The sequence below is a fragment of the Equus caballus genome, chromosome 10 (genome assembly GCF_041296265.1).
Source record: "Equus caballus isolate H_3958 breed thoroughbred chromosome 10, TB-T2T, whole genome shotgun sequence".
In the NCBI taxonomy this organism is placed as follows: Eukaryota; Metazoa; Chordata; class Mammalia; order Perissodactyla; family Equidae; genus Equus; species Equus caballus.
The window spans coordinates 76431906-76448655 of NC_091693.1; the positions used below are offsets into that span (position 1 = coordinate 76431906).

The window sequence follows — 16750 nt, forward strand, 5'->3', positions numbered from 1 at the left end:
TCTGTGCTCCAAGTTAGAAAAAAGCTTTTACAAGGTATCAGCACTTTTCTTTCATTAGGGAGAAGGAGTGAAGAAAGTACCAAAGAGCGGCAGACTTTTAAACTTTAAATAGCCAGGTCCGAGTGCCTGGACTCGCGTTTTCATTTTACTTCATCCTCTAAGGAGTTCAGTCACTTGGCGAGCGTACTTCATTTCTTTTGAGAAAAAGAGTAAGTTAAAAAAAATACTTTACTTATTCTTTTCTTTTTCTCTAAGTAAAACTTTTCTAAAGTTCTTAAACGGGTTCAATGTAGCTTTGATATGATACTGTAAATGGAATGATGAACTTGAAAGTGTTCCTATAGTTTTAAGGTTAAAAGTGAATGTTTGCTATTTACTTTTTTGACTATTAGAAAGTTTCTATGAAGAAAGCAACAGGTAAAATAAGATTCAGACCTTCCGACTAGAATGAAGCATGAGATTACTGGATATTTGGTTCTTCATTTTAGAGTATTATTTTTTTTTGTAATCAGTAACCCTCTAGGTGCTTTGTAACTTGTTGGGGGAAGGGGCTGAGGGGCCTGGGAGGGGACTTGACTGACATCACAAAAATCAAACTGCAAATTTGCTTAGCGTGCTTGCTATAGAATTCTACGCTTTGTCCTTTTTCACATGCAAATCTTGATTGATGTTCTATTGCCTCGCAAAGCTAACTTCTTAAAGCGCTTTGTTAAGACCTTACGGTTACTTGACTTCCACGTGGTCCCTTCCTAGAATTTTCCCCGGTAAACAAAAAGGTATAAAAATCAGACTTGTAATATTGAAGTTTTTTAAAGCAACAGTAAATAGTTACTTCGTGTTAGCAACCACCATGGAAAAATTTGGGACCCTCAGGAAAACCACCTTTTACTCGACCACGTTAGCAACTCAGGACATGAAATGCCTTGAATGGGTGGTGGTTACTTACAAAGCGTAGGAGGGAGAGAGCAGACGTTTAGAAAAGAGTGTGTGCCAGGGTGCATTTCCAAAACCGTCTCCTAAGACAGGAGCTCCTAGAAAGAATAGGAGACGAAATTTCTTAAACGGCGCCTTAGAGGAAGCTAACCTCCCCCAATCCCCTCCTCCTGTCCGAACCTGCAACAGACCTCAGAGCTCCGAGGCAACTTTTTTGAGTCGGAGCTGCCAGTAAGCTAATGATGACGCTGATCTGTTATTAACACGGATCCAATTTCTTTAAATGCTCTTACTGGTAACACACATTCTGTTAGCCAGAAAGGCAACCAGGAATTTTCGTGCCCGCTAAGGATTCTGTCTGTTCTAACTAAACAGACTAGAGTAAGTTAGTTTAAATTCTTGGTATGACCCAGCAGTTTGAAGGATTTGCACCAGAGAATGCTGAAAAGCAAACAAAAATGAAAGCTTTGTGGAGGCCGGGGACCCGACCAGGGCCGGCGCGGGGCGCCTCCTGCCATCTTAGCCTCCGCCCAGCTCGCCCTGGCTCCTGCGGCGCCCGAGCCCCCCGGGCTTTGGAGAGGTTTGCCGAGAGGTTTCCCTCCGATCCTTGCAAGTCCCAGCAAGCGCAGGTCCGAGTTCCGCCGCTGAGGAGGAAGGGGAGGGGGGAGAGCGGGAGAGGGAGAGGGGCGGGGGAGATGGATGCGTGCCCAATGGTGAAAGAAGAGCAAATAATTAATTTAATTAAACTTGTCAATCTAATTTCCCTTCCCTTCCCTCTCACCCCCATCACAGTGTCCTTTTTTCTCGTAAACGTGTTGAATTCTACTGTCTAAGCGTTGGAAAAGGAAACCTGCGTACCTCGGAGATTACCTAAACTGCACTTGTAACTCTCCTGGAAGTTCTCGAAATTTGGAACGGGCCCTGGGCTGGGGGGGGGGGGGGGGGGGGGGGGGGGGGCCGGCGCGGGAAGCGCAGGGGAAGCCCCATAATGGATTAAGGAAGGAGCTAATAAGGTGGCCTAGGACGAATCAGTACAGGATTCGGAAACTCAATCTGGGAGTTCCGAGCTTCTGGTCGCCCACAATGCCCTCTTAGCCGTCCAGGTGTTTACTGGACGTCTCTAATAAAGCTTATCGGAAGCTCTCCTGGTCCATCCTCATCTTCATCCTCACCCTAAGGCGTGCCCTTGTTTCTCTCTACAAGAGCAAGTGGGAGTGGAAAGACGAGAGCTATAAACGAAACAGTTGGAAAAATAGACACAGCTTTATTTGGAGGTGATAGTTGAATTCCTTTGCTTCCCTAACCAAGTTAGTAATGAGAAGATGCTCAATCTCACCCTCGGAAAACTGGGCCCACTTGAACTCAGTCAAAAGTGCCCCGTGGCATATGAGATTTTTTTAAGAAGCCTAATTTTTACTTTGGTACAAGGATGGCTGAAAATAAATCCTGTAGTAATGCAGAGAAGATCTCCTTAGACTAACTCCCTCCCCAGGAATGAAATAAGCCAGTTAGAAAACACCTCGGGGAAGAGTAATTCGTTCTTCTATGTAGGCCGAATTGACAAAGTTATACAAAGGGCAGGAAGTACATTCTGTCCTGGCGAGGTGTTGATTCTGTCCTTCTGGACCACGTTCCCCTCAACGTGTGATGCTTTGTACTTCCCCAAATCAGGGTACAGTTGTCACCTGCCCTTTGCCTGGAAAATGCAGTGGTGGTGCTCTGCTCCTGCTTTCTTGGCTGTTTAAACGTGTTGTGTTCTACATTTTCCTAATACCTTTTATACTTTATGACACAGCTGCTCCATCCCGTCAGTTCTCACCCTTTGCAATGGGATTCCTACATTGCTGACTTTCCCTGGGAAACAGGGTTCCAGAGATTGTCCACAGCAAGCATCTAAAAGGGTGTGTTTTCAGATATCCAAAGTTGTTTTGTTTCCTAGATGTTTCCAATTCCTGCGATGGAGAACTCATGATACAGTGCATTCTTTCGCTTCTTTTATAATATCCAGAGGTGTAGCTTGGTATGAGTCTCAGAGCCTTCATATCTCTTACCCCAGGGAAAGGAAGGATAGAAAGTCACCAGTGATTAATCCGGTCTACTCCACCTTTCCTGTTCTGACTTCCCTTCAAGAGTCGGTTGCTTGACTAGCATGCTGAAGCTTATCCACACAAACCAGTGAAGCTCTGGAGAGAAAAGTAATTATCTAGTGTTTACCTTTAATGTTGATATTCAATATGGATAAGATAAATTAAAAAAAACTCTCCAGAGTTTGTCCTCCATGGGAGGTTAATTTATTTATTTTTTTGAATCCTTGGGATAGCTACCTAAATTCTCCACTGAAATTAGACTTCTAATTTCACCACTTAGTGATGTAGGTACATACTGTCTTTTGCCAAAATTAGAACACAAACCATGTTAAGCTTTATATATATATATATATATATATATATATATGTATGTATATATATAAATCTCTTTAGCCTTAAAAATTTCCATAATCTTCACATCCAAATTTCCCTAGCTTTCTAAATAATTTCTAGAAAATATGTTTTATGGAATACTTAAAATTCACAGTAATATAGAAAATAGAGTGTTGTGTTTTTGTTTTGTTTAGCAATTCTGTAAGCCAGATAAGTTCTAGAGGGTATGGCTTTTTTCTTGATTTGAGGGAGATGCCTCCAAATAGAAAGACAAAAGCAAGACACTCTTCAGAGTCCTTTCTCCCTATCAATTGATAAATCTGCATGGGATTCTAAAATAGCAATATTGTACTTAAAAGAGCATCTTGAAAACTCATTTTGATTACCACTACAAAAATGTTAATCATTTCTTAGTTGGTATTTTGCGAAAGAAAAGATGCCAAAATTACAAAATAAATGAGCTGTATCTGTATCTAAAGATCTTTTAAAGAGTAATAGTTAAACTTTATTGAGCTCTTACTAAGAGCTTCATGTGCACGACTTATCTCATTCCGTGCTCACTGAAGAAAATAGAATGTTCTGAATCAATACACTTACAAAAGCCATAACGGTGTTTTTATATAATGACAAAATAACCAGGCCGTTCAGTAAAAATAGTCAATTTGGAGGTGAGGGTGGGGGGGGCAACACCAAGGACTGATAGAAATAACATTTTTTACGCCCATCAGGTGACAATTTAAGAACATAGCTTTTAACGTATAACTCCTGACTTAGAGATTTTCCTCTAGCACCCCAAATGTGACCCTGAGAAACTTCTGTTAGTGGGGGAGTTGAGTAATAGCTATTGAACTGGGGAGCAGATTGTCTCTTTTTGGTAAGCAACATCCTCTCTGGATGGAATCTCTTACCCCTCAACTGCCATTTCATCCCTCAACCGCCATCTCATCTCATTGTTCTCCGGAGGCAGAGTTAGGTTGACTATGTGATGAAGAGGGATGAGAGCCAAGGAGAGAAAGGCTTGTTTGTGCCATCCCCTCCGCTCCCCCCCCACCCCCCCCCGCCACCTAAAAAAACTTTATGCAGCTACACATCAAATACTTGCTTTGAATGCATTGGTATCATTCTGTACAAAAGAATCTAAGGATAATGAGGGAACCATGAGGTAGATTTTTAAATAGAATAGATGTTTACATGGAATAGGTTTGATACACCACAGAGTTAGGCTAACTGTCATGGTATAAGGAAGCAAAGGTTGTGTATCATCTGATGAACTGGGAAATACGTTCCATGGTACCTGATTCAAATCGCTTAACTGCCTGCATAGACTCAGACTATATGGAGATGTATTAACCGGGCTTGATGTGAGCTGCAGCTCATACCCTTCAGAGCTCCAGAGCTTTCCCGAGATTTGTCATTGTTGAAATAAACATAAATTTAAAGGTCTCTTTCTTCTTGTGTTCTCAGCAATAATAAAATTGTGTGGTACAAAGTTAGAATAATACAGAACTGGGAAACAACCACACGATTTCGTTGTTTAAATCTTAACCTGTAAACATGATAGTGAAACTGAATAATCATCTGATACCTGGTGCACTTCTGCAAGAATCCCAACTCACTACAATCTGGTCCAGTAAACTCAACCAGCTCTTTGTTAAAGAGCCTTTTTTACTAATTCGGTCCTATTGGCCGCTCAGGAATCATTTGACACATGTTGTTTCAACAGATGGTTTTCTGTTTCAGCAATTGTCACTTGAAAATTTAATAGTCCGTATAATATGAGATGCTGATGATACTACTTTTTTGTCCTGTGAAAGTCCCCCTTTTCAATTACTAATTTTGAAACTTTCGAAGTCTGGGATATATAATAACTATAAGAGCATTCCAGGGAGATGGTAGATAAAAACAAACAAACTGGTGAAACCTGGTGCTATGCATTTATTTATTTATTTTTTGGGCCGGCCCCATGTAATTCATTCAGTAGATATTTATGCAGCATCTCTTACTGTTTTAAGCACTGGGGATACAGCAGCAAGCAAACTGCCTCACGGAGCTCACATTCTAGTTGAGGAAAGCAGATAGGAATAAAAATCCTTGTCACCCAGGGAGACAGACAATAAACAGGTAAAATCATGTCAAGTAGAGCTAAGGGCCATTAAAAAACGAAAACAGGACAGAGGGAATAGGAAGGGGACAGGGCTGCAGTGCCGTGGGATGAGGTGGGACCAGCGCAGAGCCCTAATAAAGAAGAGAAGTGGTGAGCCACGTGGCTGGGGCAGAGCTGATCCAGGCTGATCAGCTTGTTGGTTAATTTGTCTGTTCAAGATTGACTATTTGAGGAGAATGGATTGGTAAGCAGAGTGACTAGGGTAGCGATGTGTAACCTGAAGAGAGCTGATGATGGCTGAGATCAGGCTAAGAGCAGACATAGTGGTGAGACTCAGTCATAGTCTGTTTTTTGGGGGAAGCTAATGCTTATAGTATTTGCTGACAGATTGCATGTGGGTTACGTTAATTATGTGTGGGTAGGAATATTACGGAGAGAACGTCCGACTGCTGTAACTGTAGAGGAATGTCACAACTGAGCCCCCTCAAAAGACGTTCACTGCAAGGGACAGGGGTTCTTATAAAAAACCTAAAAACTTTAGGAGGGTTTACATTTTAGTTTTGAAGCTTAAAATTTTTTGGTTTTAGTATATTAGAAACACACACACACGGCATTTCCTTTTCCCCCAAAGAAATCCGTTAAATGACTTTTATCCAGAACTTCCATAGACATTTCCTTATATATTTTTAGACTTTATGATTTTATTCTGTCAAATATTAATGGCCTTCATCTTCCCTGAGTATTTACCTTCAACCATGAAAAAGTGATAGATATCAAGTCTCGCTTTAGTTTTCAACAGTCCTGCTTATTTTATTTTAAATCTTCACTCTCAACTCATAGCTGTCTCTTCTTGGGAAAATCTTTAAAATTGAAAGTAAAAGATTTTCCAATTCTCCTAATAATTATTAGGACATTAATGACGTGGAGCGACTTGACAGCAGCTTTGGCATGGTGATTTGTTTTTAAGGCTCTGCCAAAAGGGACAATCAAAAGTAATTTAAAATTGAAACTTTATTTTCCTTTTGAATAAAGAGTTGGAGTCCTTGTGCTCCTGGAGAGCAGGAGATGAAGGTGCAGAGTGACAAGGGACGGTGCAGTGGAGGGGAGCTCAGTTCCCAGATGCCCGGAGGGCAACCTGTGCTAGCCCTCGCCCTTGGCTGTTTAGACACTCTCTGTCCCTTCCTGCTCTCCTGAGATTTCCCAACTCCTAAAAATTTTGAACAAGAGATCATCAAAAATGTGAAGAAACCATTGTTTGCCTCCTAGCCTGAAACCTTAACTTCAGAATCACCTAGGGCATTTGTTTAAAAAAAGAATAAAACAAACAAAAAATTGATTTCCCAGGTCCTACCCCCAGAAAATCAGATTCATTCAGACCGGTGAGTGCCAGGAATGTGTTTTTAATAAATTCTGCCAAGAGATTGTGATGCAGTTCAGGAACCACTGCAAAAGATCCAGAGAATTCTCGGGGTAGGTTACACTTGGGTGCCTGTGGCTTTTGGCCTCTAGTCTAGAAAGCCATGAAGAACAATGGAAAATGTGATCTAACATGATACACAGAAGGCACAAGAAGGATGGTCCAGCTGCTGTCAAGCCTTTGCTCCTAACAAGAACTTCCACAACTCCTTAACCTAGAACTTAGACTACATGGAAAATTAAGACAATTTTTCAACTAAGATTTGGAAAAATGAAAATATTAACAGGGGTGGGGGGACAACTAGTTGATAGAACTTTTGATTCACTGCAAAGTGGACACCTACCAAAATGTTAACTGTTTTTTTACTTCTTGAGAATCATAAATAAACCATCACAGTAAGCATTATCTGACAGTCTCTACGATAGTGGTAATGACGGGTGTCTATGTGTATGGGGTACTAGGTGCCCAGTTGGATAATTCTTATTCAGATGAAAGAGTATAACTCATTAATGCAAATGACAGCTGTGTGGGTGCTTGAAGAAAAGACAACTTTGCAATTAAGTTGCTGGGTGTTAATAAAGAACTACTACCTAGAGAACTGCCCGGTGACCCACTTCACACACTATGACGCTATGGGGTATTTTCCATAGAAGGTAAAGAAACTTAGTAATTAGTTGCCACAAACATCTACGCAATCATATTTTACTTTTGAATAATGATGAAACACCAAACAAAATGACAGCTTCTCCGTGTGCCCGGTCACATTTCTAAGCATGTTAAGTTTGTCATGAGCTCAATTGCATGAATTGATGAGATGTATGCAAAGAGTTTATCATTTTATACTTGATTGTTTTTGTTGTTGTTTTCCATCCCATAATTGGAGTATCTGAGCAAAAGCAGATGACACTGGCAAAATGTTGTAATTCTCTACAAACAGAATTTGGGCCAATTTACACATCATCACATAGAAACAGTCTACTCACATAGCTCCAAAAATTCTGTAATGTTTGTTTGAGCTGCAAGGACTGTACTCCTTCATTTCCAATGTAGTGTTTTCTGCTAGATTGTAGGTTTTTCCTTTTACATTCTCTCACCATCAAACTGTCCATCAAAGCTAAATTACTCCCTCACTTCAGCCCTTCCCTTGTCTATTTAACTCTCTTTGTCAACCCTACAAGCCTTTGTTCTTGTTTGATTGTTCTCTTCATACATCAGTTTTACTATCCAGTGTGTCACTTCAGAATCTAGAGTGGCCCTTCCCAAAAATAGAAGGGAAGCTCCCTTTTTTATGACGACTGAAAGAGCGTTATTTCCGCGACCTGCCCACCTGCCTCCCACTTTTCCCCAGCATTCTTTGGCGCCAGTCTCTAGGCGGTCATTGAAGACACCCATCAACTACTAATTTCGATAGCTGGTAGCTTAGCTTTTTGAATCAGCCATCTCTTTGTTCCATCCAGGAAATCCCAGGCCAGGTTCCATTTCACTTTTTCTGGCCTCTATTGACAGGCGGTGCAGCATTAGATAGAAACGAAATGTTTCATGATGGAGAAGATGATGTCTCTGGATTTCATTTACTTCCTACAAGGAGAAGACAGCTCTTAGTTTTAACACCAGAGGAGAAACTTCTTTGAATTCAGATAATGAACATATTTCTAAGAAGCCTATATAATCCAACTTTTAGTAACACTATTTAAAATTCATTGCTAAGCTCCTGGAAAGTCTTTGCTTTGCTTGTTTTTAATTATTAAATAAATCTTTGACTACTTCATGCTTTTCTAAACCCTCCAATTGCTACTCTCTGCTGGAAATTAGGCTATATTCTCTATGCTTGCCACATGTAATGTTATTTATTTATTTCCAGCTTTCAGCCCTTGCTGAGATTGTACATATCAAAGCATGGAAACATTTCTAGCTTTAACCTAACTTTATAATAATTTTAAAACCAGCATGGTTCACCAGAAAGCCTTGGCCTTCGGATCATAAGTCTTCTTCTGGCTCTACTCATAGCTGAATATTTCCTCTGTCCTTAAGACCTCAATTTTCCTCGGTTAAATGGAGTATTAGCAATTAGAAGTATAAATTGAACTAGATAAATAATGTTTGGGATTCCTACCATCTCTATGGACTTGGGTCTTTTTCTTATCCCCAATAATGAGGAAGTCCTAGGCTTAAGATATCTAGATATTGGTGGGAAGTTAAATTGAATATATAGGCTGAGGGCCCAAAGCCCAGTAAGGGAACTTGACAGTGTAGCAATCAAAAGTTGAAAACCAATCATTTGTGCTAGAGATAAACTTTAAGGAGGTCTTTTTTATTTTTCAGGCTATAATTGATATTGAGACAAATTGAACTTTTACTTGAAATGTGATAGACACCGAGTCTTTGTTTTTGAAAATAGGTTCCTACATATAAAGGACACATTGGGTCAATGGTGTATTTTAGTACTAAACATTATAATACCCTGGGCAGAAGACAGATTTCTGAACCACCTAAGTTACTGTTTACGAAAAAAGAGAGAAGTATAAATGACCTAATTAGAGTATGCACAAATTCTACTTGAAATACCAAGGAGAAACATTTTGGAGTACAATTAGGAATAAAGTGCTATATAATAGGACTGAGGTTTGGAACCAGGTTGCATGCATGTGCACGTATAAATATGTTCATGAGTGTCCTTCCCTCAATGCTTAGATGCCCATGCTTTTTGAATAACACACATCAGCATTTTTCTTAGGCCTGCATCCAGACACAGGCCTTGCAGGCAAGAACTGTCCTCGTTTATCAGACGGATAAAATAAGCAGAGGCACTTCACACAGACAACTTCTCAAGTCACATGGCCGGACAGTGGTGGGGCAAGTGATAGATCTTTGCAGGTTAAGACTGCAGTTTACTCGGCACAGAGGCTCTGTTGCTTCTGAGACTTACGTATCTCAAGAAAATTTGTTTGCTCGTGGCTTTTTTTGGAAGAGTGCTAGAGACCTTTCACAACTTTTGACTGTCAGCTGAAAGGAACTATAAAATAAATAAGTCACAGTCTATGATCATTTAGTTGTTTTTTTGTTTCTTTTCAGGGAGCACCCAGGCAACATGGGTGACTGGAGTGCCTTAGGCAAACTCCTTGACAAAGTTCAAGCCTATTCCACAGCCGGAGGGAAGGTGTGGCTGTCAGTCCTTTTCATTTTCCGAATCCTGCTACTGGGGACAGCGGTTGAGTCAGCCTGGGGTGACGAGCAGTCTGCCTTTCGTTGTAACACTCAGCAACCTGGTTGTGAGAACGTCTGCTATGACAAGTCCTTTCCAATCTCTCACGTGCGCTTCTGGGTCCTGCAGATCATATTTGTGTCTGTCCCCACGCTCTTGTACCTGGCTCATGTGTTCTATGTGACGCGAAAGGAAGAGAAACTGAACAAGAAAGAGGAGGAACTCAAAGTTGCCCAAACTGATGGTGTCAATGTGGAGATGCACTTGAAGCAGATTGAAATCAAGAAGTTCAAGTACGGCATTGAAGAGCATGGCAAGGTGAAAATGCGAGGGGGCTTGCTGCGAACCTACATCATCAGTATCCTCTTCAAGTCGCTCTTTGAGGTGGCCTTCTTGCTGATCCAATGGTACATCTATGGATTCAGCTTGAGTGCCGTCTACACTTGCAAAAGAGATCCCTGCCCGCATCAGGTGGACTGCTTCCTCTCGCGTCCCACAGAGAAAACCATCTTCATCATTTTCATGCTGGTGGTGTCCTTGGTGTCTCTTGCCTTGAACGTCATCGAACTCTTCTATGTCTTCTTCAAGGGTGTTAAGGATCGTGTGAAGGGAAAAGGTCATCCTTACCACACCACCATCGGCCCGCTGAGCCCCTCCAAAGACGTTGGATCTCCAAAATACGCTTATTTCAATGGCTGCTCTTCACCAACCGCTCCTCTCTCGCCCATGTCTCCTCCCGGGTACAAGCTGGTTACCGGAGACAGAAACAATTCTTCCTGCCGCAATTACAACAAACAAGCAAGTGAGCAAAACTGGGCTAATTACAGTGCAGAACAAAATCGAATGGGGCAGGCAGGAAGCACCATCTCTAACTCCCACGCACAGCCTTTTGATTTCCCTGATGACAACCAGAATCCTAAAAAACTGGATACTAGGCACGAACTGCAACCGCTAGCCATTGTGGACCAGGGGCCTTCGAGCAGAGCCAGCAGTCGCGCCAGCAGCCGACCCCGGCCTGATGACCTGGAAATCTAGATCCAGGCTTGAGAGCATCGAGATTCCACTCAATTGTGGAGAAGAAAAAGGTGCTGTGGAAAGTGCACCTTAGGTGTTCATTCTGTTCCGTGGAGGTGGTACTCAACAGCCTTCGTCATGAGGCTTAGAAAACACAAAGACATTAGAATACCTGGGTTCATTGGGGGTGTTTGGGATAAGTGGGTGGAGAGGGAGGGGATAAGGGAGGTACATATTGGTATTTAATGTAGTTGATTCAGAGAACTTAGGTTTCAAATAAAAGTTGCATTAGGTGATACATAGGTAAGGGCTTTTTCTCCCCCACACACCCCTAAGAATAGTTCTGTGTATGTGAAAGAGTGGGTGATATTTTTGGCTAAATACTTTTTTGTTGTACCAAGAAACTGAAATAACTTTAACCAGGAAAAAATACTTCCTGAAATCTTTTTATCAAGATTGTCTTTATGTCCCTGTTAAAACATTCCATTGTTAAAATTTGCACTTTGAAGGTAAGCTTTCTAGGCCTGAGCCTCCAGGTGTCAATAGACTTGTGCTACTATATTTTTTATTCTTGGTATCAGTTTAAAAGTTCAGACAAGGCCCACAGAAAAAGACTTTCCATGTATTTGCGAATCTGCCAATGATATGTACATTCTTTTTTTACATCCACTTGCATCCTATTATTACCATCACTTTTTCGTCATTCCTCAACTACTACTCACATTCATTTAATGGTTTCTGTCAACATTTTTGAAACGATTGGATGCCACTTAACATTTTTTGAGTCAGAGTCAGGGAAGCAAGCCATGCTCAATATTTAACAATCACTTGTATGTGTGTGTGGAAGAGTGTGTTTTATTTGTCATATGTTGGTACAAGCAGATGCAGTATAAACTCACAAACACAGATTTGAAAATAATGCACACATGGTGTTCAGATTTGAACCTTCCTCCTGGATTTTGTGGTGTGGGCCAATATGGTGTTTACAGTATATAATTCCTGCTGTGCAAGTAAGGCACACTTTTTTTCCCCTAAAATGTTTTTCCCCATGTATCCTATTATGGATACTGGTTTTGTTAATTATGATTCTTTTTTTTTGTTTGTTTCCTTTTTTCTCTTTTTTAGAGTATAGCAGTAATGCTATTGCTGAAATGAATGATTTTCTTTTTCAGAAATGTAATCGTTGATGCTTGAATAATAGAATTTTAGTACTGTAAACAGGCTTTAGTAACTAATGTGAGAGACTTAGAGGAAATGCTTAGGGTGGACTGTTAAGTGTGCCTAAATGGATTTTGCAGTAACTGGTATTCTTGGTTCTGTCCTACTTAATATACATTAATTCAGAACTTGTATTCTATTATGAGTTTGACAGTCTTTTGGAGTGACCAGCAATATTGATGTTTGCACTAAGATTTTATTGGGAATGCAAGAAAGATTGAAAGAGGTTTCAGGAGTACACACGTGTAACTAATTTATTTGAAATATATTCTAAAGAAATCTACCAGTTCTTCAAAGGCCTTTTAAAAACTCATCACAGCTCATCAGTGAAAATGCAGAATATCGTAGTTTTCTTCTTGCATGTCAGCTACATAAATGGTTTTGTACAATGAGAAATACTAATTTGTTTGACATTCCATGTTAAACTACTGTCGTGTCAGCTTCATTGCATGTAATGTACACCTAGTCCATCAGACCATGTGTTCTGGAGAGTGTTCTTCATTCAATAAAGTTTTAATTTAGTATAAAGATGGCCTCTAGATCCCGTGTGATTTTTAAAACTCTTTTATTGCATCTATCCTTGATTATCAGAGACTTTTCCATTGGTTATGAGGATTTGGGCAAATAAGATTCACAAGGTTTAGGAATCTCTAAAAGGATGATATTTATCATTAGCTAGGCTCAGTGCAACATTGACTATTAACATTTTTGGATATTTACTCAACTGAGAAGAAGCTAAAGTGTGCAAGTGTTGAATTTGGAATATAAGATAATGAGATATGTGATAGAGTGAAAATAAGGTAATATTGAGTAATTTAGTAGATCTATACATGACAGAAATAAGCATAAAAAGACAGCATGCTGAAATTTTAAAGTTGCATAACTTCCTGGAGATAGGAGAATAGTAACAGGGCCAGGTTGAGTAAGGTTGTACTGTGACAAAAGAATGAAATAGGTCTATGATTCCATTATTCCAAGACTGAGAAAATACAGAAAATCAGTGTTTTAAAATTCTTAATACCCAAGGAAAATTGAAGCATTCAGAAGGAGTAGAACATTTGTGGGCTATTGATAATATTGCTATAATTTTAAAAATAAAGTGTATTAACACTTTTTTTTTTTTGAGGGAAATCAACCCTGAGCTATCATCTGCTGCCAATCCTCCTCTTTGCTGAGGAAGACTGGCCCTGAACTAACATCTGTGCCCATCTTCCTCTACTTTATATGTGGGACGCCTACCACAGCGTGGCTTCATGAGCGGTGGGTGCCATGTCCACAACTGGGATCCAGGCCGCTGAAGCGGAACATGGTCACTTAACCTCTGTGCCACCAGGCCAGCCCCTGTATTAACAGCTTTAAGTCACATTTCAGGAAAGTTTTTTAACTTACTAAAATTTTTTATATAAACATTTGTTACCACAAAGTAAACTAGTAGATTACTGGAGCATAAAAATATTACTAATTTAGAAATAATCTAATCCAGTTCAGTTGGTTATCTTTTTGCTGAACAAAGGTTGTAAGATTTGCCTAAGTCAAAGGGTTATCTAATAACCAGTTTCCCAGTCAATTAATAGGATCGATAGTGTCAACATTTCAAGTAGCATTTGGCTGGCTCAGGATCCAATGAGGCAAGTTTTCACTGCACGTGTGTGTTTGCATTTACTATGGGGAATAGAGAAATTGATGATTTATTTGGGTGTATGTGTTTGTGTATCCTACACAAGCGGGGTTCATACGGTGTGGATGGATAAACGATTAAATGATTAGAGTACTGAATTTTCGGGTAGCAGGGTGGAGGTATAAAACAGGTTTCTGACGTATGTGTGTGGAGGTGGCAGGGCAAGTTACATCTTACAGAAGTAGTCCATCCTAAACATTTCCCAAGTTTAAAGCTTTTCCCTATTTAAAAAAAAGATATTTAAGAATATTGTAAATGTACATAGTTTTCACCTCCAGAAGTATACGAAATAGAAAATCAAACCTCTCGTTTCTCCCCATTCTCCAAGATATGTGTCGGAGAAGTTCTAATTCCCAGAGGACGTCCCTGGTAAGAGTTTCAGACACCAACCATATATCAGGCACTGTGTTAAGTACTGGGGATTCTTAGAATGACCCCACAGTCCCTGCCCCATGAAGCTTACAATGTGAATCCTTCGAGAAGTTTTTAAAATGTTGTTCCACTCTTCATCTTGCTTATCCTGATTGGCTGCCTGCTTTTCCACACCTAAGAATGAAGTTAAGCTGTGTTTAAAAATTATGAGAAAACTATTCAGTCTCATTCTACAAATACTTATGAGATGCTCAGTTTTTCCCATAAAATTTCAAGTTTTAAAAAATTGGAAAATTTGGAATCTTCTAGAAGTGGCAGAACTTTCTGTGATGGTAGCAATGTTTTATTCTGTTCACTATGGTAGCCACTAGTCACATGCAGCTATTGAGCACCTGAGCTAGTGAGCCTGAAGAAATGAATTAATTTTAAATTAATTTTAATTAAATAGTCAAATGTAGCTAAAGGCTATTGTATGGGCAGTACAGTTCTGGAGTCTGCTGGGGGAAAAAAAAAGGTTAATATTGGGTAGAAATGAAGGAGAGGATGTTCAAAACAGAGAGGAACAGGGAAGAGAAACTTCAAGGTTGTTTTTATGGTCTTAGAACAATATTTCTTCTTCTGTAAACAATAGGAAACTTATTTTAAGCAAAGCCTCCGCTTTTATGTGAAGTTCCCTAGTCTTTTGTTAGATAATCATATATTTTATATTATCATTGTTTTACTTCAGAATTTTATAGCAAACAATGCTGCCTATTTTTAAAAGCAATAGGATTGTCTTATATCTTTAAATATTGGCAAGAAGGCCAGTGCCCTTATTTGGTTCAATGCACTAGCACCCTAGCCTCTGGGGGTCTTTATTAAGCTTCCAGGCCATGGCTGCTCTTTCACCTTCTTTTGGGGAAATTGCTGAACCTCAACCTGCCCAGGGTGTTGGTTCCCTGCCCACACACTGCCTCTCCTAAAAATTCCAAACTTCAAATTCCAACAAGCAGAAACATCTGTGCTTTGTACTTGGAGGGAGAGCAAAGTAATGAAGTTTAGGGGCTTATTAAAGTCTTAAAGTGAGGACTTTTTATAAACAGCACACCAAGAGTGTAGAAGCATGTTTATAGTCTTCACTGGCTCCAAGATTCTGTTTTTACCTTTTCTTGGTTGGGCAAATATAGCTGAGCCCTTGGCATGTCAGAATTTGCAGCTGGCAATTTTCAGAACTCAGGAGCAGACGTGAAACAAACACTGTAGAAACACTGCTTCAAAAAGAATAGAATAAGAAGAGTATCGTGTAAAGAAGAAAGCTAATTTGGAGGAAAAATTTTACATTTGTTTCCTGGTCTTCAAAAGTGTTGAAATTTTCACTAGATGATTTCTTCTGGTCTCTGGATGTTTCTTTCAAATGACCAGATGCTTATTTGGGCTATGACGTGTAGAGTAATTTCAGTGCCCACACACTTTCCTGTTGCATATAAAAACTGTCTCAAGAAGCACCCACTTTAGAAAGCAAATCCTGTGCCCAAGTCTTATTTAATGCAATGAACCATCTGCTTCTATGCAATATGGAACAAAGGGGAGCACGGTCTGGCATTTGTGTTGGAATCTCTTGTCAGTCAGTTACTCTTTACAAAACTGTTCCTCAGAATTAGCATAGACAGTAAGGTAGGTTTTAGTTGCTATGGTAGCAGAAGTCATGAGAGTTATTTTATTTTAAAAGTAAATGAAGAGAAGTGTGCCTTCTGCTTTGAAAACTTGGGCCAGAGTTACATATTTCACACATTCAGGTATATTTATTAATTCTGAACACAGTTAACTAATTTAGAAACCCTTCCCTACAAAAATTTAAACTAACCTTAAGCCTAAACTGTGAGAAAATGACTACACTTGAGGTTAACTCAAAGAACTCTTAGAGGATAAAAGAAAACATGTTGAGATTCGTTAAAACAGGACTTGAAGACTCACCTCCGGCCAGAGTCCCAGAGTATGAACTGGCCATTGCCTTGGAAGACTGACGTGATCGTGGTTCAAGTTTCCCTTAACTCAGAGCAGCTGGAATGAAATTGACCTTTACAATTCTCGAGCATATTAATTTCTAAATCGTCTAAACTACTCACTACATAAAGACATATTCAAAAATAGACACAGCTGGAGACCTAAAAACAATGTTATTCTAAGACAATTTTCCATGTTTTGGCCAAGTTTATCAATGACTGTCTTTTGGGGGCAGTTAATTTAAAAATATTTGGGGGCAACCACTTATATTCATGAGTTTTAAATTTCAGCAAGACCGAAGTAATTTGAAAGTTAAATATAACTGCATCCAGCACACTGTCATCTATAATTCAACGTGGGTTAAAACTATAACAGAGATTTACCTGTTACATTATATTCCATATATTTG

General features: G+C 39.7%; 1 protein-coding gene and 2 long non-coding RNA genes across 7 annotated transcripts in view; 1 reads left to right on the top strand and 2 right to left on the bottom strand.

The window, feature by feature from the left end:
* Positions 1-1604, bottom strand: part of LOC138915828 (uncharacterized) — a 40427-nt gene extending 38823 nt beyond the window's left edge. For all 4 annotated transcript variants that reach the window (XR_011422156.1, XR_011422155.1, XR_011422154.1 and 1 more), the window contains exons 1-2: positions 1125-1604; positions 947-1031 (exon numbers count right to left, since the gene is read on the bottom strand). This is a non-coding gene — a long non-coding RNA (uncharacterized lncRNA). The remainder of the gene's footprint in view (positions 1-946; positions 1032-1124) is intronic.
* GJA1 (gap junction protein alpha 1) lies at positions 1-12836 on the top strand. The gene is made up of 2 exons (NM_001309226.1): positions 1-209; positions 9947-12836. The coding sequence occupies exon 2, from the start codon at positions 9963-9965 to the stop codon at positions 11109-11111; it is 1149 nt and encodes a 382-aa protein (NP_001296155.1). The 5' UTR covers positions 1-209; positions 9947-9962; the 3' UTR covers positions 11112-12836.
* LOC138915827 (uncharacterized) overlaps positions 12177-16750 on the bottom strand; it is a 21826-nt gene continuing 17252 nt past the window's right edge. The window contains exons 3-5 of one of the 2 annotated variants that reach the window (XR_011422152.1): positions 16312-16398; positions 15501-15605; positions 12177-14532 (exon numbers count right to left, since the gene is read on the bottom strand). This is a non-coding gene — a long non-coding RNA (uncharacterized lncRNA). Of the gene's footprint in view, positions 14533-15500; positions 15609-16311; positions 16399-16750 lie in introns of both variants that reach the window. The other variant, XR_011422153.1, reaches the window with a different exon arrangement.